This window comes from Cricetulus griseus, chromosome 2 (assembly GCF_003668045.3).
Source record: "Cricetulus griseus strain 17A/GY chromosome 2, alternate assembly CriGri-PICRH-1.0, whole genome shotgun sequence".
Taxonomy (NCBI): Eukaryota; Metazoa; Chordata; class Mammalia; order Rodentia; family Cricetidae; genus Cricetulus; species Cricetulus griseus.
This window is the reverse complement of record NC_048595.1, coordinates 156,004,367-156,028,414: the sequence shown is the minus strand read 5'-3', so window position 1 is coordinate 156,028,414 and position 24,048 is coordinate 156,004,367. Positions and strand designations below refer to the sequence as shown.

The 24,048-nt window shown below is 39.0% G+C and overlaps 1 protein-coding gene across 1 annotated transcript; it reads right to left on the bottom strand.

Moving 5' to 3' along the window:
• Nucleotides 1-328: 328 nt before the first annotated feature.
• LOC100760076 (short-chain dehydrogenase/reductase family 16C member 6) lies at nucleotides 329-22,791 on the bottom strand. The gene is made up of 6 exons (XM_027398706.2): nucleotides 22,471-22,791; nucleotides 16,979-17,110; nucleotides 13,490-13,589; nucleotides 12,948-13,092; nucleotides 2,322-2,447; nucleotides 329-455 (listed from the first exon to the last, which is right to left on the bottom strand). The coding sequence occupies exons 1-6, from the start codon at nucleotides 22,789-22,791 to the stop codon at nucleotides 329-331; spliced, it is 951 nt and encodes a 316-aa protein (XP_027254507.1).
• Nucleotides 22,792-24,048: the final 1,257 nt, after the last annotated feature.

The following is a 24,048-nucleotide window of genomic DNA, read 5'->3' as shown; positions in this document are numbered from 1 at the left end:
ATTTACCAAACTGAAGAATTACTTTCGAATCTGGATAGATAATATAAATGTTTAGAAACACATAAGTGTGGTAATATATGTCTACAAATCTGGATCTCAGAGCTAAAGCATGGAGGATTATGAGATGCCAGCCTAGATAGTACATTGAGAACCTGTTTGAGGAAAAATAAAAGAGATAGCTAAGTCTAAACTGTCTCCTGGGAAGAGAAGCTGCAAATTTTCAAAAGCCTGTGTGATTCTAGGTAACCTGGCTGATGCAACTGCTAGGGGGATTCCAAACAGTGTACCATCTCATCTCTGTATGTGATTATCATATTTGAGACTTCGGTTATTGCTGTTTCCTTTCTGCTTCAGCCTGTAGTTCTTCTGCTTTTATTCTCCCTTTGAACGAAGTCATACAGGTGTCCATGCCAAGATACTCACTAAGGGCAATCATCATTTTTGGAGATATTATTCTAGAGAAAAGCAGAGAAAAGTTATGATCCTTTAAGACGCTTAAATTCACCGAAGGGCCTACTTTGCAAAGACTAAGTGAAAATAAAGTCTGAAAGATCAAGACTCATGCTGTGCATTTGTCACTTAATGGGAGGGATGAATGGAAGAGTACCACCCAATCATAGTTCAGGGCCATCAACATCATGGACCATGGCAGATGCTTTCAGCCCTTCCTACATCTTAGAATCATTCCCAAAGCTTTGAAAAAAAATTCCCAGTTTCTCCACATGCTACACTCCCTGGTTCTTTGGAGAGACAAGATAACTCCTTATTTACTCTGTATATCCTTATTTACTAGACAACAATAGCAAGAATTAGAATAAAAGCTTGCCATTTAAGAAGACTATGTGTGACCCAGTAGTTTTAAGTGTAAGGATGTTTCTAATGTGCATGTGAGACCAAGAATTGTTGCTTAAATCAAGGATAATATTGGATTTCAGATCACTTCTGCTTAGATAAGCCCAGTTCTGCGCAACTTAACTGAACAAGTATTTTTGCATGCTTATTCTTTGTCAGATCCTGTCCTGTGTATAAGCAGAGACCAGGGAAGAACTTAGAAATTGTGTCCTCAGAGAACACACAAGCTGGCTAGTGTCCAGTATGTTAAATGCTAGAAAGCCATGACAAGTGTGATGGCCATACTACCACAAATGTTGGCTTTCCTAAGCAATTAGGGAAGCTGAGGAAGAGTAGGGAATGTAGTGAGTAGGTAGAAATAGCAAAGGAAATACTGTATTTCCCAAGAACACAATCCTCATGCTTCAACTTTCAAAGCACCAACATAATGCCATGAGAGGGAAACTCCACACCTGACATATAACAAATCCTAATGAAAGCGCTTCCTCAGATGGGCGTTTGGGTTGTGTGTAGGTATGCATGGGTACCTGTTCAGACTTAGGTTCTATTTCCAAGATACCTCATTATATATAAATTACTCCAGATTTGAATAAATCAAGTCCCAAACACTTGTGATCCCAAGTGTTGTTCACAAGGGCAATACGTCTTGTGCATACAGTAGGGGGAGGGCAGATTCTCGGTCCTCTCTAGACTCTGGATGTGCTATGCTGGCAAGCTTCCTGAACAGCCATCAGGGCCAGAGGCAGCAGACAGAAGACACTGTCTCCACACTAGATGTGACAGTGTAAGAGGCTATTCACAAATACCCCAGAATGCATCCTGTTGACCTTCAAGAAACTTGGAGGAACTGGAGAATTACCAACTACCTTAGCTTTTTCCCAGAAAAAAAATCAGGATTTTTATCTGTTATTGCAAAAATATAACTCTGCATCATACAAACTAAATTAATTGATATAAAATAAAGACATAAAACAAAAATAAAAGAAGCAGAATGTGGTGTTTTATACAGTAATCAGGGAAGTTGAGGAAGGGACTTGAAAGCCTGGACTATGCAATATAATATTATCTCAAAGAACCAAAGTAAGTGAATAAAGACACACACACACACACACACACACACACACACACACACACACACACACACACCCCACTACTGTTGCCTCCACTACCAAAACAACAGGAAATGACCATAAAACTTCCTCCAATGCTCCCCACCCCAGAATTTGTGTACTGTTTGGTTCTGTGAAGGAACAAATACAGTGCACTCTTGAAAGGCTTAAATAATGACTTATTTTAACAGAAATAGTTCACAGTAGTCCAATTCATTTTCCCTGTGTAATATTAAAATTCTTTGTCATCATTTTAAGTAATAGCAAAGTTACCTCATAGATTAAAAAAAAAAAACTAGCAATGATCAGACAATTTGTTCACAATCAGTCCAAAGGCCAATTAGGTATTCATTAACTTACTGTTTGAGAAATATTGCAAAATAGGAAAACTTGGGTATGAGGAGGTAAACTTGTTCCTCTAAGATAGCATTGAAAATTTTCTGAGCCACGTACTCCTGATCCAGTAGAGGTAGCAGAAGGGGATACCTGGAACGACAATGCAGACAGAAGTTGGGTCAATAGAGTGGTCTTTTCCATGTGGTCAGTACTGAATGCTAGATTTCAGATATCAAATTACAATAGAAACAATGGCTGTAAGAAGTGGAAACATGAGTGAATACTTGGGGTTATCTTATGTTTCTGCTCATGGCCAACGCTGGACCAGTATGGATATCTTTTACTGCCTCGTGTGAATGCCCAGTCCTTGCTTCTTTTCTGCTCTATTGTCTGGATAGAAAGATCCAATTACTAGTCTAGGCAGATGGCTCAGTGGTTAAGCGCTTGGGTCACAAGCTTGAGGACCAGAGTTTGATGCCCAGAACCTGTGTAAATGCAAGGTGGGCCTGGCAGATCACTTGTAATTCCAGGCTCAGAAGTTTGTGGTGGGTGAAGCTGGTTAAGAGGACTAGCCAGATTGTCAAGATCTGGGTTTGATTCAGAGAGCCTGCCTCAGTGAAAAGATTAAAGTGTGGCCATGATGATTCCTCATATCAACCACAGGCTTCCATGTACACATGCGCAGTTTAGCCACAGCTGAAGAAACATGCGCATCACACAGCACAATGGAAAAAATGATGCTTAATTAATCACTTAATTACTTTTAGATTTTTTCTATCAACCTTTCCTCTCCTTCTTCACAAACATATTGAATTAGACACAATAAAAACCATGTTATGAAGAAGTAAAATTGCAAAAATCATTTACCAAAATTATCTCTTGAGCATAAGTAATGTATCATTTTTGGCAGAAAATTGTTACATCATTAAGTGAAATGGTTTATAAAGCAATGGGAGATGTTGGATTAGACTGAAAGTAAAGATTCTATATTTCTTTTTATTTTATATTTTTATATTTGTTCAATCACTTGAACCATATACATTCAGGCACTGTTTCTCTCAGCTGAGTTTGAAAGTAATCAATTTTCTGTGACTGAATTTTGACAACTCTTGAAAGTCCCTGTTGCTCCAGCTTAAGGGGCTCAACACATTTAGATACAAACTCTACAGACCAGTTTCATTTCATCATTTAAGGGTCACTTTAGGATTAAGGACCTTTCTTTCTTCTTTTTTTTTTTCTGGAGAATTTTTTTTTTGGCTTTTATGTACATAGGTATGCCAAGCTTATATAAATCTTTGTTTAACATCATAGCCTTAACTTGACACCATTTTACAATTTTTCTGGCATTTATATTCCTTTTGTGACCTTGACACATTTGAAGCATATACATGGTGACTGAGAGTATCTCTGTGGTTAAGAACACTTTCTGCTCTTGCAGAGGAGCTGGGTTCTGTTCCTAGCACTCACATCATAGCCCACAGGCCTGTGTAACTCCAGTTCCAGGGGATCTGATGCCCACCTATGGCCTCTTCAGGTACCAGGGTTACTTACACATGATATACATACATATAAGCAAGCAAAATACTCAGCAGAAAATAAAATAGGTGAATCTAAATGTTTAAAAAGTATTTACTCATTAATACTGGGGGAAATGAAAGACCATTGAGTTTTGGATTTGGTGGTGGTGGTGGTATTGTGTGTAGATTTACCCCTCATTATTATCAATTCTTACTGATACTGCTGTAAATTAATGTTAGAAATAAAATAGTTAAGATATTGTGCTAGCTAGCTTTATGTCAACTTGGCACAAGCTAGAATCATTTGGGGAGGAGGAACTTCAGTTGAGAAAATGACCCCACCAAATTGGCCTGTGGGCAAGCCTGCAGTAAATTTTCTTGACTGATGATTGATATTGGAAGGCTAAGCTCACTGTAGGTGGTGCCACTCCTTCGAAGTGATCCTGGGTGCTATAAGAGGCAGGCTGAGCAAGCCAGTAAGTGGCACTCCACCATTGCTTCGGCATCAGTTCTTGCCTTCAGGCACCTGTCCTGACTTGCCTCGATGATGGACTGTGATATGAAAGTGTAAGAGAAATAAACCCTTCTTTCTTCCAAATTGCTTGTGGTCATGGAGTTTTATCACAGCAATAGAACCCTAACTAAGACAGATGCCAAAGGCATAATATGTTATGTGTCACTACTCACACATGGGGAAATGTTTATTGAGCTTTGCCAACTGTAAAATTTGGGTCATTTTTCTTTTACTAGTCCATAGTTAAATTTTCTTTATGTAGCTTAGAAAGAAGTCCTTAATAAGCTATAGGATTTATCTTTTTTTTTTTTTTTTTTTTTTTTTTTTTTTTTTTTTTTTTTTTTTTTAGACAGGGTTTCTCTGTGTAGCTTTGTAGATCAAGTTGACTTCGAACTCACAGAGATCCATCTGCCTCTGCCTCCCCAGGGCTGAGATTAAAGGTGTGCACCACCACCGCCTGGCTTCAGTAAGTTTTTTTAAAACTGGAATATATTAATTGTATGTGATACTAGGATTTGTGAAGACATTTTCAAACAAATATATATATATTTGTTTGAAGCACACTTCTCCTTCACATAGTTCACCTCTCATCTTTTTCTACCTTTCCTCTGCCATTTTCAACCTCCTTTCTCCAGACAGATTTACTTCTACTTTCAGGTCAAACATACACATGTGAGTGTGTGTACAAGTGTGCACACTCCCACACACGGTTTTATGTATCCATGTAAAATCTAGGATACACAAGTGAGAAAACACATAGAAACTAAATTCATTTAATGATTATCTTTAAAGCAGAAATATTTTAAAATTTGATGGATCCAGTTTGCTTTCTGTTGCTATTTGTCCTTTTGGTGTTACAGTTGGTAGATCACCACATAGTCCAAGGCCACAAAAATCCAGTTTTTCTTTATGATTTAACTTTTATTCATTTGCGGTTAACTTTTGTGTGAAGGGGGCTTGTGTGGTGAAATTTGTTTGTGTTCTAACAAATAAAGCTTGTCTGAAGATCAGAGGGTAGATCTAGCCACTAGTTAACCACAGGAGGTCTGGCAGTACGGGCATACACCTTTGATCTCAGCACTTGGGAGGTGGAGACCGGAAGTGATATGGCTGGCTGGAGAGAGGACTATAAGGAGGGAGGAGACAGGAGCTCAGCCTTTTCAAAAATTATTTTATTTTAAAACAATCTTTTCTCATTTTATATACCAATCCCAGTTTCCACTGCCTCCCCTTCTCCTACTCTCCCCACTTCCCACTGCCCCCCATTCACTCCTCAGAGAGGGTAAGGCTTCCCATGGGGAGTCAGCAAAGTCTGGCACATCATTTGAGGCAGGACCAAGGCTCCCCCACTCCCCATATCTAGGCTAAGCAAGGTGACCCTCCAAGGCAAATGGGCTCCAAAAAGGCAGTTCAAGCACTAGGGATAAATCCTGGCCCCACTGCCAGTGGCCTCACAGACTGCCCAAGCCACACAACTGTCACCACATTCAGAGGTCCTAGGCAGGTTCCTTGCTGTCAGTCAGGAGTCTGTGAGGAGCTCAGCCTTTTGCAATGGGGATTTCATAGAGGTAAGAACTTTGTGGCTGCTTTACTTCTCTGATCTTTCAGCATTTACCCTGATATCTCACTTCGGGTTTTTATTATTAATACCAATTTGAATTTCAGTTGTCCCAGCACTATTTGCTGGAAACAGTTATTTTTGACATTTTGGCTGTGAGCCTATCCTCTAGTGGATGAACTGTCTCTCCATCCCCAAGCTGTTACTGAATTATCTTGTCACTCTTATTGAAATTTAGTGGAAAATTAATGTAAAGTGTTTTTTACCATCAACTCTATTCTGTTGATTTGTGACTCTGCCCCATTAGAGCATTCTTTGTGTGCTGCTGAGAGCTTCTACTAGTTTGACATTGGAAGCAGGGATTTGGTTTATCTTTCTTCTGCATTTTCAAGTTAACTTAGGTTCAGCCAAATTTTCTATCAAGGTGCTTGTCCCCAGAGAAGGCTGATGCCCCTCTCACAGCAGCCATTGTTGTCTGTTGCTCTTCATCTAAGGGTGGTAGGGCCTTTTGAGTTTCCTCTAGCAATTGTGTTGAATTTAGGTAGAAGTAGAATCTTAACAGTACTGAGTCTTTCTGTCCTTAAACAGAATTTAGTATGCTTTCATCTTTGTCAAACATGTGCTTAAAATATTTTTTCATAGTATAAGTGGTTACCTTCTGTTAAATCTGTTCTATGTGTCTTATTACCTTTATACAATTATAAATGGAATTGCTTTTATTAATTTCCTCTTGGGCCTGTTCATTATAATTGTATAGAAATGCAACTGATTTTTGCATTGATTTTGTATATTGATATTGTATAATTCCTTTCTTAGACATAATAGTTTTATATATGATATTTTCAAGTGTGTGTGCGTGCGTGTGTGCGTGTGTGTGTGTGTGTGTGTGTGTGTGTGTGTGCGTGTGTGTGTGTCTATGTGTGCACTTCAGCATGTATGTTTATGCGTAGGATTTTCTACATGACACCCTACATGTCAACTCAGAACAGGCTTTCTTCTTCCTTTTCACTTCCCTGTATTTTATTTCATGTGATGTGATGAGCATGCACACATTTGCATTGTTTTCTGTTCTTAGTTTTTTGTGCTGAAGATGGAACATAGGACCTGGCACATGGTAGCTAAGCACTCTACCACTGCACCACACTATGTATTCCCCAACTTAGTCTTGCTTTTAGGGGCAAAGCAATGTTTTCAGCACTGAGTACAAGGCAACCTGTGACTTTTTCACAGATGTCATTTGTCTGGTTGTAGCAGCTCCCTTCTATTTCTTGTTTCTTGGATCTTGTTAATGTTGATGTCTTTTCTGTGATACTGAGATGATCGAGTAATTTTTGCCTCTTATCTATAGATACGACATATTGTATGAAATTAGCCGCTGGGCAGTGGTGGTGTATGCCTTTAATCCCAGCACTCAGGAAGCAGAGACAGGCAGATCTTTGTGAGTTTGAGGCCAGTCTGGACTTCAGAGCAAGTTTTGGACAGGCTCCAAAGCTACAGAGAATCCCTGTCTCAAGAAATCAAACAAAAAAAGAAAAATAAAAAGAAAAAAATTAGCTGAAATATGACCTCAAACTGGTATCTCCAGGATAAAAGAAAATCCCCTTTGATCATGGCTCATGTCCATCATTGGATGACACTGGATTTGGTTTGTTGGTATCTTATTGAGGATTTTTGTTTTGTTTGTAGGAGTTGTTGATCTTTAGTTTTATGTTCTTGAGTTGTTTTGTCTGACTTTGGCATCAGGGTAATATTACATCCAGTGAGTGAGTTCTAAAATGTCTGATCTCTATCTAATTTGAGTAATAGTGTTCAGAATTCAGGTGTTTAATTCTTGTGATGCTTAATATATTTCCTCCAGGAAGCCATCTTGACTAGGTTGTTGGTATTCCGGAACCTTTTAGATTACTAATTCAGTATTTTCCTCCAGGTAAGTTCTGCCAGGCAGTTTGTCCTCACATCAGTGACATCTGGCTTGATAGTGTGTGAGTGCTCATACTTTTCCTTATGATCCTTTCCCATTGGGAATGACAGTGCTGGCTTTCTTTGGTTCTTGCTTCAGCAGGGAGTCTTCTCTTTTCATCTTCTTTTACTAGTATAGCCAGAGTTTCACTGATTTTTATTAATCTTTTCAATGAACCAGCTTTGGATTAGTCCCTTTTCTAATCCTCTAATTTCTATAGTGAGATTTAATATTTCTGCTTGCATTGGATTCATTGCAATCTTAGTTTACACAGTTTCTGAAGATAGAAGATGAAGTATTGGTACAATATTTTATATAGTTATTTACAATTATAAATGTTCCTGAATAGTTGAACCTCATAAAAGTTTGCATGTTATATTTCAACATATTTGGAAATTTCTCAAATTTTCTTTTGTTTTGGTTTACAATTTTATTCAATTTTAGCTAGGCAGTATACTTTATATGACTTTATTCTTTTAGATTTTATTGATGGTGTGTTATGGCCAGGCAGATGCTTCCTTCTGGGCGATGCCTGAGACACACTCAGCATGAGTGTGCACTCTGTTTCTGTTGAGCAGAGTGACTGTCAAGGTCTATTTCATCTGCTTGATTGGGGCCTTTTGCTTATCAAGGCATCCTTTAGTATCTTAAAATTCAATTTTAAGTTATTTACTGTTTAGTTTTGCTGAGGTATATACTATGTATCTTAATCTAGAAGAATCCACTTTTGATATATAGCACCTAAATTTTGGTGTGACATAGAAACTTTGTTCCTACAAAGCTATATTCTTTTCTTCCCTTATGCCACAATAATATTACTATAGAAATACAACATTGTGGTTATTACTTTGGAAGTTCTGTGTTTTAAAGAAGGTGAAGGACAAGGGAAAGAAGGTACATATTATAGAGTCCCTCCATGCTGCTTCTTTCTGTCTGCAATCATCTCCTAAGTCTAATAGAGTTTTGTTCCCATTCATCTCATTTGAGATTTTAACAATACTCTTATGTACACGTTGTATATGGCAGTGTATTCATAATTAGTTCAAGGGAGGAAAAGAAATACATGCCTCTACTGTGTTTTACACAGTTATCTATTGTAATGTGTTTTTGATAGTTTTCTCATGTGAGTTCTGATTATTCTTTGACATCACCTGTTGTAATCTGAGAACTTCATTTTTTGTTTCTTGTAGGTTGGATTATGAACTCTCTTTTTTTAGTGGTCTTCATTTTTGCAATATGGCTTTGCTGGAAAACATTCTTGGTTGATTTTTCTTTTAGTTTCTTGACTGTGTCATGTGTCATCTGAAGTCTTTCATTGATTATGTTGGAAGTTCACCTATTAATCATATCTGAGTTGACTTGCTTTTGATTAGATACTTTTCTTCTTGCTGCTTTTAAGATTATCTTTGTTTTGTCTTTCAGTATTCTGACCATGCCACATCTGTATGTGGAACACTAAGTGCCTATTTTTCTTGGAGATCACTGAGGTTTTAGGAAATATCTATGAAGTTTAACAACATGATTAAAACTTACTTGAATGATAACAAAGTTTTAGCTATGAAGACACCACAGAGGCTATATCTCATAACCAATATTTGGAATTGAATGGACATCTATATTGTTTGTTTTCATTTTTTTTGAAAGATCCATTTATTGGTTCCGTGATAACATGACTATTACTTTGTTTAGAAACTGGTCCATTTTTAGCAAACAATTCTAAAATACATCTTCAGTTTTAACTGGAATGACCTGCAGTTGTTGAGGAATCTTGTGTAAACAGTTGATGAAAATCCACTTTTTTTGTTTTTGAAAAATACTCATTTTATACATTACAAGGAAATAATTAGTATTTTAATCTTTCAACTTTCTATCTGATACTTGAAATGGCAGTCCCCAGAAATTCCCTTGACACATAACTGAATTCAGCTCCTCTTGTGGCTGGTAGTCTCTTGTGTATTTAAACTGTCTTGAGAAAAAGTCACTCTGGTCTAGTACCTTGTAATCATTTGCACTTGCTGCCTCTTATGCCCCTATGGCAGTCTCTTGAAAGCTTGACCACAAACCAGTTTTGAACACTTCAGGAGGGTAATTTACTTGCTATTCCCAATCCTGTCCCGATTCCCCAAATTTCTGATGTTTTCTCCCAGTTGTCTCCACATGGTCCACACGGGGATAAAAGAGAAGGACTGGGTGGGGATGACCTGTCTTCCAACACACTTCATGCCTCCTTCACAAAGTCAACGGCTGACCAAGTGGCAGCCAGTTCCAGCTCCCTATGATGTCACTCTGGAACCTGACTTCTGCCATTCATTCATTATAAACAGCACTCGGTGGTGTTTCTTCTTCAGAAAGCTTGGTGGTATAAAGATTTTCAAAATGAGGGCTCATGATTTTTGTGATTTGTTCATCTACAGCACTTAATAAAGATGTCTGTGTGTCCCCTAGTCCATATTTTGAGCAGTTTGTGACACTGTTTTGATGACAACACTAACTAAGCCTTTTCCTGAAACCATCATTAGATATAGAGATAAATAGTCCAGAAACAAATGGCAAAGGAATGACATAGCTGTATGAAGAGCTATTCAGATTTTTCAGTACTGTTGTTTAAGATCGGTGTTCCTTGATCAAGGTAACAGATACAACTGGAAATCACTCAGTTTTGATCTCCTCTACACACATCATACTACACAGCATTGTTCTCCCTCCTGTCCATGGCTGCTTACCCCCACCAAGGTCGAATATTATGTTCATGCATAGGGAATGGATGGGTGGGGTATAGCCCCCATATCCTCTGCCCTAGTCACATAAGATGCCAAACAGGTCAGTTGGGTGTCCTGGATATTCAATGATTCACTGTGTAGGTGAGGGTTTGTGTTGTGGGCTAAATGTAGTGTGGCACATGGCTATAATCATAGGACTTGCAATCTGAGCCAGGAGGATCACCAGTTCAAGATTAGTACAGGCTATACAACTAGCTCTGGCCGGGGTGAATTATATTATGGGATTATGCCCCAAGGAAACAAATAAATGGAACAACACCTCAGATATGCCAGTGGCATGGGACATTGTTCTCCTGTGGGGTCTGTTGTACATATGCTTGTTGGTTGGTGAAGTTAGAGTAGTTCTGACTGAATGCTACCAATATATAATTTTGATGTCATCTTTTTTTCAGAGAATGTAGTCTTGGATATAACAAAGTGTTCCTAGCTGTAGATGCCACTGATGGTTGTGGTTTTAATCAAAATCCTTTTCTTGTGTGTATATATGTATGTATATGTGTGTGCATGTGTGTACATGTGTGAATGTGTGTGTATATATGTGTATGTGTATGTATATGTGTTTATGTTTGTGCGTGTGTGTGCATATGTGTATGAGTGCATGTTTTTATATGTGTGCATTTGTGCTTGTGTGTGTACTTGTGTATGTGCATGCCTGTGTATGTGTATGTGCATATGTGTGCGTGTGTGTATGTGTGCATGTTTTTGTGCATGTGCACACACCTGGGAGCATGTGGAGCCAAAGGATGACATCAGGATGTCCTTCTCAATTGCCTTGCAATCTTACTTATTCTTCTGAGCCATGATCTCTCACTGAACCAGGGGCTTTCTATTTCAGAGAGGCTGGCAAGCAAGTCCCCAGGATACAGTTTTCTACCATGTAGCACTGGGCTTGCAGGTACATATACACCCTGGTTGTGTATATGGGTGCCACAGGGATCTGAACTATCTTCCTCATTTTCCTGCAGCAAGTCCTTTACTCCTGGAGTCATCTTCCTGGCCTCCAGCCAGCAGACTTTTCTAGTCAACTTCCTGGTTGGTCTGCTGCTGTCTTATCACATCCAGCTCCAAAAGTTGCTAAGTGGTTATGCTATTTCTAAAAAGTATTCTGATCAATGATCAATAATTGAAGTCAGGTCAACAGAGAAAAAGAATCCCTTTCTTGAGATTGTCTTTGGCCTTCACCTGGTAGAATCTTGACTATGGAGCAGGACAAGTGGGTCCTTGGTTTTCTCTGACTAATTCTATTCAGTTCATCTTATTCTGGAAGAGGGTGGAAGGAACTGGAGGTGACAGCTGCTGCCACCATTCTGTATGGACTTTCTACAACCCAGATCCCAGAAAGACAAGATCTACTGATGTCATTTCTCTGGCAAGTCTACCTAAAATCTGTTTAGGAGACTTGAAGTTGTGGGAGCTGATGCTGTACTGCTGAAGACCCTGGGGCACTGTAACAACAAGCTGCCACTCTAAAAACAGGAGTTGCATCAGAGGAACAAGCCCTGTCTGGATGAGGCTACTCCTTCAGGGTAGTTTGTATAGTATGTCTACTATGCAGAGCTGCAGAAAGCAGGCTTGTCAAGGACTCCCTGCTGCCAGCATGTGGAGTTGAGCGCTTCAGTCTCTGAGCAGAGGAAAGTGGGAACTGTCATTCAGTTACCATGTCAAGTGAAGTGACTATCTCACAGAGACTGGTGTAGTATGGAGGCCCTAATGTCATGGCCTCTCAGGATTATTATTGGGTTTTGAAATATTCTTTGAACAGTCTTCTCAACTGCAGTAAGTTCTTTGGTCAGTCCCTAGAAACTTTAAATGATTGTCATATGACTTTCAGCACCCTGGTAAACAACCTTGAGGTCAAAGCTCCCCCTTCCCCTGTCCATTCAAATAATGCTTTGTCACCTGCTTTGGAGTTTCTAACTTAATTTTATAGCTTCAGTGGACTCAAAATATCCTCATAGTCTTTTTGCTGGCTCCCTGTCTTCCTCCAAACACATCTGACTTGTGTGCCATCATGTCAGGCCATTTTCTAACAATCATAATAGCTGCCCAGTACTCACATTAAGGTCATAGTTGTCCACTGCTCCCTGTGCAAAAGTCTTCATGCTGCATTAGCATTCTCATTTTAATTATTCTAGATAAGTGTTCTCTTCATATAAAAATCACTTTGCAGACTTTCCTGTCTATATTAACAAACCTTTCAAAATATTTTATATTTGGGGATATCTATAATATTTTATAGAAGAAGCAAAAATTCTCATTGCCAACTTCTGTTATATGTTAATATTATGTAGAAAGAAAGATTGCTGAAAGAGCTCACTTACTTGGTTGCACAACCTTCAAACATTCCAGTTTTGATGAAATATGGGCAAACGATGGTGCTTTTAACTTTAGATTTTCTTAGTATATTTAATTCAAGGAAGAGGGACTCAGCAAAGCCAAAGGCTGCAAATTTGCTTGAAGAATAATCTGAAATACAGTGAGAGGCCACAGTGATACAGCTTGGGAACTTGTCAAAATGATTTAAAAATAATCCTCTTTTCTTTTTTTCTGGCTTGTTCTTGAGGATAGAGTATCTCCACACTGCGTGGCCAATAAAAACACTGAAATCTTTTCAATTTCCCTTAACCAAAAAATACCAATGAATCAATAGGTGTGCACACACTATTTTTATGTGTTTTTAAAAAGGAGAGTACCTTTTCCAGTCTGCCATTGTAAGGAGGGAAATGGGAAGGAATGCACCTGGTTTATGAGGAGGGTTGAATGTTTCAAGAGTTCTGTTTGGGGCAGGAAGAGCTTCTCTGCATTCTGTAAGGGCCCTATTTCTGGGGTAATAGAAGGATACATGGTAAATGGAAATACCCACCTGAGAGTCTATTGGTACCCACTAGTCCTGCAATGCTTGAAATACAGACCAGGTGACCATGGTCAGCTTTAATCATGGCAGGAAGGAAGGCCTTACATGTCTGGGAAATATAAAAACATTAATTGATTAATTAATTATTTTCAGTATTCTGTAAGTATTTGATGAACTTATTAATCCACTTAATGAAGTTTTATTTAATACTCATGGTGTGTTAAGTTCTACGGCAGCACAAAAGTAGGAAGTATAGAGCACTTTTCCTGATATTAGAGTTTATTATGTGCTCAGATACAGGAAATAGTATGTTTTCTTTTTCTATGGAAGTGAACTTTACTAATTTAACCAAATAAGCTTTTATACTCAGTTTTCTATAAATTGTAGCAATTTTTAAGTACTCTGTTTTCTTTATATAATTTTAACAACTTGCATAAAATCAATCACACCTTCTAGACTTTACTATCAACACAATTTGCCTTTACTTTCAGGAATTAGCAGAAATGGGAGAAATTGTTAGAGGAAGATGAATTTAATGCAAGCTATTCATCTGCTGATAAGAAGGCTGCTTTGGAACTACCAGGACTAACATGGTATGTGTTAGTAAACATTCATTTTGTATGTTTTGGTAAGCTTCATTTATTTGGTATGTTTTGGTAAGCTTCATTCATATATCTTTAAGCAATGTACCCATTCCAAAAATATTCTTTTCTTTCCCTCACATATTCTGTCAGGGAAGTTTCATATTCTTTATTCAACCCCAATAACAGACTCTCTTTTTCTAGACCTCATTCTTAAGCAATTTGTAAAAATTGTGGGCATATGAAAGAGACAATGGAATGTCTTGTAGCATACTGGAATATTTTCTTTAAAAAGATTTCTAAAAATTGTGCATTTATGTATGTATGTATTTATTTATTTAGTGTTCGTGTGTCTCCATGAATGTCATCATTTACTCTATTGCTGTGATAAGCACTATGACGAAAAACACAGTTTGTGGGGGATATTTACTATTACAGTCTATAGTCCATATGAAAGGAAGTAAGAGCAGGAACTCAAGACAAGAGCCTGGAGGCTGACACGGATGCAGAGGCCAAGAATGATTGCTGGTTACTGGCTTGTTTCCCATAGTTTAGTCCATCTGTTTTCTTATATAACCCAGTGCTACCTGCTTAGGTGTGGGACTGGTCATTCACAGTGGGATGATCCCTCCCTCATCAGTGGTTGATCAAGAAAATGATTCACAGACTTGTCCACAGGCCAATCTGATGGGGGTGTTGTCTCTATTGATGTTTCCTCTTCCCAGATATGTCTAGGTTGTGTCAAGTTGTGTATGTATACCACATGCATGCTGATGTCCACTGAGGACAGAAATGGGTATATGATCCTATGACATAGGCTACCTGATGTAGGTGGTGGGAATAATGTAATTAATGTTTTTTGGATATTTAATGTAATTAATGTTTTTTTCCTCTGATGAGTACACTGGTAAGTGTATGAGGAATCACTTTCCCTTTATTCTTGACTTAATTCTTTAAAAATTATTATATATACTACTTTTATATAAGGGCATTTTTGAATGACTTTGTTGTATAAGTTAAATGTTGCTTCTTGATTTATTTATAATCCTCTATTTATGAAACTGTAAGTACTTCAAGATAGAGTGAAATTCTTTGTGAATTCTTTTTTTGGTACTACCCAAATCCAGTGAAAAATATTTGTGGGTAACAAAGGAAGACAGTTTTGACAGACCAGGAAGCTTAACAGTTTGAGAAAAGAAATCTCTCTAGAAGTGCCACAGGCACAGTGTCTGGAGGTATCTGTAGACAGCTTGGCCATCAAGCTTGAAGCAGGTGAATCCAGTGCAAGGGAGAAGTGTACAAAATATGAGTCTCTCAAATTTTAGAAATGGTTTTAGATGGAAATGGATTCCCTGGTTTTAATGGTTGCTCAGAATCACATGCAAATTTGCTGATGCATACCACAGTGGCTTACTGTGCTTACTGATTCTTTTCACTGTTAACTGTGTGAACAAGTTAGGGGCATAACTGAATTTACATACAATATAAAAGTACAGGATCAGTGACTACAGGTGGCCAGAAGAATGCAAGTCAGTAGAAAGAAGAATCATGTCAGAGAGAACAGCTCATTCCAAGGCCCCCTGAGGAGGGTTTGACATACTAGGGTCTAGTCAGGATCTCAGGAGTAAATTGAACAAGAGCAGAAAACAGACAAGGTGAGAGTTGAGAGGCAGATTAAGAGGCTATTACCATGTCATGATAGGGTTTACAAGCTATGCTATGTAAGTATACTCCATTCTTAATGTTTGGGACCCTCTGAATGAGGGTTGTTTGAATCATATATTGAATGAGATTGTTTGACTAATACAGTAGAAATAGCAACTTGCTTCCATATGAAGTTACATAGAAGGCACCAGTGTTGAAGATGGAAAGCCATGATAAGTTGTCAGTAGATGGAAGAGGTGGCTTGAGCAGCTGGCACTAAGGCTGGAGAGAGATTCACTTGAGCATGAGTTGTATAACTGGCAAGACAGTGCCAAAGAAAAGGTGATTTCTAGGTCTGTGATGTGATAAGTAGTGTGTGGGTCCTAGTTTCATCAACCAACATGGTATTTACCATCACCCAAGGGAAAAGCTTAGGATGTCAATGTTGCAGGTAAGGAAACCAACAACTTATAGAAATGTTTATGGGAAACCTAAAGTATGTAAGCACTGTGTTAGTTGTTTTATTAGTACTGACAAAAATAAATTTGTGGGCTCCAATGTCATTTCACACCACTTCCTGGTGACCAAAGAAGAAGACCAATTTTATGAAGATTATAAAGATTGCAAAAATTTTCAGTGACAAGAAGTAGGAATCGGGAGACTTGAAACAAATCCATTCCAAGATCTCTCAGAGACAAAAAAGATTGAGGCTCTGCTACCCCTTGTGAGTCTCCATGTTATCCATGACCCTGGCTTCAGTTACTTGAACATCCTGCATCTTGCATGCACCACTAATTACTGGTATCATTTTTCTATCACAAGTATACTCCCTCCCAGTGGAAAGAACTTCAGCAATCCTGCTTCCTTCAGTCTCTTACCAACTCCATAGAATGGCACTGTTCAAGGCATTAGCTTCTAGGCACTTGTGGTTAATTAAGTGTACATTAATTGTTATAAATTAGATAATATTATTAAAGGGCTTAAATTTAGGTGTTTAGCTCTTCATTCCCACCAATCATGTTTCAAGTGGTTACCATATGAGGATGCAGACAGAGAACATTTTTATTGCCAAAGGCAGTTACAGATGTCCCTGAGAATTTGGAGGAAGGCAAGACCAGTAAAAATTAATCCAGGTTAGGTAGAGTGGAGCCTGGTGAGGGGAGATTCCACCAGCTGTCAATAGGAAACAACCAAATGCTATATTTATAGACAAATGACTGAACAGTTGCTTGAGATTTTTACACTCACTAAGAGAAATGAGAGAGAGACTTACCCAGAAATGAGAGAGGGCATTGACAAGAAATGATCTTTCTACCATGTGATCTGGAATATCAAGGAAGGGCTTCCCTGTTACGACACCTGCATTATTAATTAGAATGGTGACATCACCAACTTCTTCTTTAACCTGGCCAGAAATGAGAGAGACATGACATTGATTGAAGTACTGAATTTTTGACATTTACTTTCCTATATCACATTTTCCCTTATTTTACTCAAGTGCCATTGTGGAATGTACAATGTGCCAATCAATGACAGATAAAGGTAGTCCCAAGATTAAATTGTCTGGTGACACTGTAGTCATATTTGCTTGGTTAAGAAAACTATGATGTACCCACTACTATGAAATCACTTAGCAATGTGTCCTTCAGAACACACATCCATCATTCTATCATACTTGACTACTATTTCATTAAAACTATTTATACAATGGAGTACTACTCAGTGGAAAAAAAATGGAATCTTGAAATTTGCAGGCAAATGGATGGAACTAGAAGAAACCATTCTGAGCAAGGTAACCCGGTCACAAAAAGACAAACATGGTATGTACTCATTCATATATGGATATTTGACATAGAGCAAAGGATTACCAGCCTACAATCCACACTGCCAGAGAAACTAGGAAACACGTAGGACCCTAAGAAAGACATATATGGTTCCCCAGAGAAGGGGAAAGGGATAATATTTCCTGAGGAAATTGGGAGCATGGTGGGAGGGGAGAGGGAGCTAGGATAATGAGAAGGGGAGAAGAGGAGGGGTGAGGAGGACTTGAGGGAGCAGGAAGGTTGAGTCGGGGGAAGAACATAGGAGAGCAAGATAAGAGGGAGCCATTATAGGTTTAAAGAGAAATCAGGTACTAGGGAAATGTCCAGAGATCTACAAGGATGACACCAGCTAACAATCTAAGCAACAGTGGAGAGGCTACCTTAAATGCCTTCCCCTGATAATGAGATTGATGATTAACTTATTTGCCATCTTAGAGCCTTCATCTAGCAGCTGATGGAAGTAGAAACAGACACTCACAGCTAAACCTTGAACTGAACTGGAATCCAGTTTTAGAGAGGGATGAGTCATGAGCAAAGGGTTCAGACCAGGCTGGTGTAACCCACAGAAACAGTTGACCTGAACATGGGGGAGCTCATGGTCCCCAGACTGATAGCTGTGAAACCAGCATAGGACTGATCCAGACCCAATGAACCTGGGTGTCAGTGAGGAGACCTCAGAAATCTACAGGGCCTCTTGTAGTAGATCAGTACTTATCCCTAGCATAGGAATGTATTTTGGGAGCACATTCCTCATAGAGGGATACTCCCTCAGCCTAGACACATGGGGGAGGGCCTAGGCCCTATTCCAAAAGATATGAAAAGATATGACAGACTCTGAAGATCCCCCATGGAAGTCCCCACCCTCCCTGGGGAGCAGAAAGGGGATGGGATTGGTAGAATGTTAGTGGAGGGCAGGGGAGGAGGGGAGGGAGAGGGAACTGGGATTGGCATATAAAACAATCTTGTTTCTAATTTAAATAAAAAATGGAAAAACCTATTTATTCCTATTGTTTCTCATAAAGAAATTGAGCAATTTAAAAGTAATCCTTTGATCAATTATACTAATATGATTTCCTCCAGAAGATGGCCTGTTACACAGGGCAGTAATCCTCTCTCTCTGTCTCTCTCTCCCTCTCTCTCTTTTCCCTTATGCCTCCCTCCCTCTCTTTCTTTCTTCTTCCTGTTTTTGATACTGAAGATTAAAACCTGTGTCTTGAGCATGCTAGCCAAGCAATCTACTCCCAAGTTGTCTTGCTAGCCCATTTTTTACTTCAAGGCTTCCCTACGTTGCTTATACTGGTGTTACTATTGCTCTGTACTCCAGACTGGACCTGTTCCTGTGATCCTCTCACCATAGTTTCCTGGGTAGTTGGGAAAACAGCTAGTGTCCCACAGACCCAGCACAGCCTATTTCCCACTTGCATCTCTTTGTTCTGGTTTTCTTTCCTGCTGGTCTTTAGTGACAGTGAAGTGTGAGGACACTTTCTGCTGTCTGTCTCTGAGTATATTCCTTCTTGTAGCCAAAGCTTACTGTCAGTCTGTGGATGCCTGATGATTAATTCTGTCAGCATCATTTCCTTGACTCCTGTTTGACTATGCCAAGTCAGTACTTGAATGAAGACATCCCGTACAATGATGTGTTTGATCTAGTGCCCAGAGACTTCAGTGATCTTGTGCACTCTGCCCTAAAGATGGCCTCTAATCTAAATGCTATCTTCTACTAGGCTGTTACAAGCTCTCATCTCTTCCATCCCACATAGCCCACTTCACCTGCTTACATAACACGGTAAACATATGAGTCCTGTTTGGAGCATAACATGCTCCAGGAAACACCTAGCAAACCTTCTCTCTCCTACAGTGTTGTCTCAAATTATATCTGTGTAAATCACAGTGACAAAGCTGGGACAGAATAAAAAACAGGTTAAGTAATGACTTGAAAACTTCATATATTTTTTAAAAACCTGAATTGGGAAAAAAATCCTGAATCAAATCTTTTGACAGATATAATTACTCTTTCCTTCCTCCAGACAAGAAGTGTTGCCTACCCTGACTCTTCTAATTCTTGGTCCATGCTATATGCTAAGCCCAGCAGTTGGAGGCTTTGGAAAGATAGGGAAACACTGTTGTTGATATAGGTAAGTGAGGTGGGTTATAAAGGGAGATTTAATGATGCTGACTTGGTAATGGGAAGGTAGGATGATGACTGGGTGATGGAGGAAGGTAGGCCTAAGGAATAGTCTGTGAAAGACTAAGGACATCTTACTGGTTTAGTGGGACAATGAATATAAACAAGGGCTCAGTCATAGACTAGGGAGGGATGCCTGGTCAAAAATGGGGAGAAGGAGGTCAAGTCTTTTGTGTAAAATCTGTAACATCTTAGGGAATGAATGATCACTCAGGTTACTCCAAGAGAATGTCCCCCACTGAGGGACACAGTAGCAGGAGAAGAATTGTCTAGCTTATGGGATTTAATTTTTACTGTACTTTGAGAAGACATTTATGTAGGCATTATTTTAGCCCATGGGTGAGCAAATAGGCTATGGGAAATTAAGAACCTTCTGAAAGACTCACTGCTGAGAGAACATTGATTCACACACAATCTGAAGGTACATATAATATCTGCTTTTACATAAATTTACTCTTGTTTATCACCAAGATTATATCTTCATCTTGCCCTGAACTCACAATCTTCCTGCCTCAACCTTGCCGATGCTGCGATTATGAGCATGCGTGCTATGTTTGACTGTATTTTTGACTTTGCATGCTGGGATTGAAAATTCTTTTTTCCTCTGCCTGTGGAAAGCTAATTACTGTGCCCTTTGGAATGCTGCCATGCTAAGTGTGAACTCATTTCAAGGCTGAGGCTGATGTCTGCCATTTGTTAAAGTCTTACAGATAAAATATTTGGGTTTCCCAGTACTTAATAACTAACGACAATTAAACCAAAACGAAGATAGAGTTGTAAACTTAGAAGAGAGAGTGGCAGAGAAGGAATATTTCAGATATATTCCAATGGAAAATATTGTCAAATTTTTGGGGTGTTCTCCTACTGGACACAAGAAAATTTTAACCGAAACAGAATACTTTGAAAGGGGATTGGGATAGTGGTATAGGAGATCATGGGGGAAGGTTGGGTGATGTTCTCATTGTTTACAGTTCACTGACAATGCTCCTATGATAAAGTAGCAGGGGCTCTAGGGCCACTTAAGGTCTGTAAATTTCCTTCAGCTTTCCCTGCCTATGTTTTATCATTGGCAAAGTATCCAAAGAATAGTTCCTGTTTCATTGTGACGTTTATATACAATCAGAGACAGAAGCAAAGACATTTCCAGCTGCTCCCTCCCCCTGAGCTGGATGATTCCTGGTTCTGAAACATGAGCCCCTGAAAAAAGGGATTACACAAGTTTACCCCAAATGCATTCTGCAGGGAGCTCTTCCTGCCATGTTTCTTTCCCTTTTGCAAAATGAGGACAAGCCTTGACTTGCCCTGTTCTGTATCAAAATGGATCTAGGGAGTTATAATGCCCACATTGTTGGTATCTATCAGTGAGTTACAAAAACCCAAATCCTGTGGGTCCCCAAACAAAGAAAGAGGAAGAAGAAAGCAAAGAAGTATGAAGAGAGAGGATTGGAAAGTATTACTGTGTGGTAATTCAATAATTAATTTTTAATAAATCAAAAAATGAATAGAATAGAATATCCATGAATAGAAATTGGATTGCAAAGAAATTTCTTGGAGATTCTGTGTTCAACTGGTATGTAACTTGTGGCTTCCAGCTATGACTCTATCTTTATCTCTTGCCAGGTTCTGCCTAGTGATCTTGGGTGAGTTGCATGTTCAGTGCTCCTTGGCTTTAACATCTTGTTTAAAAGGAATGGTCGTAGCAACATACATTTCTGAAGGTCGAGGTGCATGAATTAACTGAGTTATTAGGAGCAAAAACTGCTTAAAATGGTAACTATTAAGATAAAAATAATATAGCTGAGTTTTATTTCTGTTTGTTGAGATATCTTCAATCAGCTTTGTGACTCTGACTAGAGCTGGTACATTAACCCCTTTGAGAAAGCCATTAATCTTATATCTCCAACTGTTTCCCTTAATAGGGTTACCACAGTCTAGGCAACTACCATGTCTATCTCAATCATGCCAGAGTCGTCGACTAGAATACCAAGATGTCCGTATGCCATACAGCCCTTTGAAATTATTCAAATTATCCAGTTACTAAATAGCTTGCCTGCGCTTCTCTGTGGGAACAATATCTGCCTAGAGTTTCCCTTCTCTTGTTTCCTGCCACACTGATATTTCCATTGGAGGTTCCCTTCATGCTGTTCAGTGCTGTGTCTGCTAAGGGGACTGTGGGTAAAGTAGAACATCCCACCTGAAGTTAGACAATACCAGTAGGTGAAGTGTGAGAAGAACTTTGTATGCTGAGTGCTTTCCCCCTCATACTCCATATACATGCTCAACAAACACAATATTGCAATAGACTTGCCATAAGATGGGATGGGATTTCGGTGTCATATAGGACATTAAAGCTGCATATGGTCTTGCTAACCACTAGCTTTTCATTTCATGGATGTGGAAACAAGGGTGTAGAAAGGTAAATAACTTGGTAAAAGTTGCGCAATCAAAGCAGAAGGGCTGGGGCTTGGCAGAGTGTCTACCAACCAAGGTTGTTGAGTGATTCACTAAGCAAAGCTGACAGGTAGGAGGGCTCTGATAGCCCTGGGCTCTGAAGCAGGACCAAACCCCAATCCTACTGCTTTAGGCTATGCTGCTTTTCGGAGGTCATGAAGTCATACTTAAGACAAAAAGAATTAAACTGAAAGTATACAACACTCTTTGGGAGAACCTATAACAAATCACCCCCTCTGGTATTAGGAAAAGACAGACTAGAAGCAATTTTCTCAGAATCAAAGCAAAGGACAGCAATCAGCTCACCTGATCGGCGACCCTGTAGACCTCTTTCCTGTTGCTGCAGTCACACTTATAGGCAAAGACTTTCACATCACCTTTCTCTTTGGCCAATCTGCATGTTTCCATGTTGCCTTCTTGATTAATATCCCAGAGAACTAAGACGGCCCCATGGCTGGCAAAATGCATGGCCAGTAGCCTTCCAAGTCCACTTCCGGCTCCTGTTATAAGTACGATCTCTCCAGCAACATCCTTTTTCCTTCTAGGAATTACCTTGAAAACTACAGATTCTAAAAAGTAATATAGAAATTTCCCCAAAAACACGGCTGTGTCTGCCACTGCATTCATGACGATTGATTGAAGAAAGTAATGTCCTCCTAAGGAGAAAAGCAGCTGGAAGAAAAGTCTGTTTGTTTACAACAGCTGCCACGCATGAATCACTGGGCACAAGGGCTTTATATTTGAGGCATTATTTTCAAATCATGTGCCTTAGCAGGAACTGCCAAAACTGCTGAGTTGTAAATTATATAAACAATTATTTTGAGAACATTTAATGTTAAAAAAAACAGGATTTGTTTTTCAGATAATCTGGTTGATAGGTATGCCATAGGTGATAGGAAGAGCTTTGTAGTTAGGGACATAAAAGCTTTGTGCGGTGACTCACCCAACCTTACATAAATAAACGAAGTCTTTGGACACCTGGTTCAGTCATTTTTCTACTGTATTGTCCTAGTTCGTTTTCTATTGCTGTGATAAAGACCTAAAGTAACTTTGGGAAGAAAGAGTTTAATTTACCTTACAGCTTACAGTTTGTCATGAAGGGAAGTCAGGACAGGCATTAAAAGCAGGAACTTGAGGCAGAAACTGAAGCGGAGACCGTGGGAGAATGCTGCTTCCTGGCTTTGTCCCCATGGCTTGCCTAACCTGCTTTCTTATACAATCCATGACTACCTGCCCAGGGGTGGCACCATCCACAGTCAGCTGGGCCCTCCCACATCAGTCATTAATTAAGAAAATAAATGCCTCTCAAACTTGCCTGCAGGCCATTTTTTCCCAGATGCCACTGCCTTGTGTCAAGTTGACACAAAAAAAGTAAAGCAAAAAACAAAACAAAACAACAACAAAATCTTGCCAGCACATAAATAAACATACTTAATGATCTCTATGATCTAACAGAAATGCATTTCCACTTGGCAACTCTTTAATAAGAATATAGGAATAATATTGTATTACAAAGAAGCCTCCATGTCTTGAGAGCCAAATACTGATATTTTGTACTGAAACAGCAAAGTAGTTTCATAGGGGTGGTGGTGGTGGTCATCTAGCTAGCTAGTCAAAAACGTGTCTCCCTTCTGTTCTCTGATTCTTTACAACTAGACTAGGCTGTGTTTGGAACTAATGGATCCTTTATCCACAGCCATCTTTAGAAAAAAGTTAGATGATTTTATATTTGTCACATTTTCCTTATTCTTTGATAGTTTTCTTCTTTCATACTTAAATTATCCTACACCATAATCTTATGGAACATTAGATATAGAACATATAAAACCTATACTTAAGCCAGAACACCTCAGGGAATACCCATTGTAATGGTGACAATGCTAT

Excerpts from the sequence above, each read along its gene's own strand:
- LOC100760076 (XM_027398706.2), bottom strand. The coding sequence starts at position 22,791 with ATGAATGCAGTGGCAGACACAGCCGTGTTTTTGGGGAAATTTCTATAT. Across the intron at positions 13,093-13,489 it reads GGGTACCAATAGACTCTCAG|ATTATTCTTCAAGCAAATTT; the intron begins GTGGGTATTTCC and ends ACTGTATTTCAG. Across the intron at positions 456-2,321 it reads TTTGCAATATTTCTCAAACA|AATAATATCTCCAAAAATGA; the intron begins GTAAGTTAATGA and ends GCTTTTCTCTAG.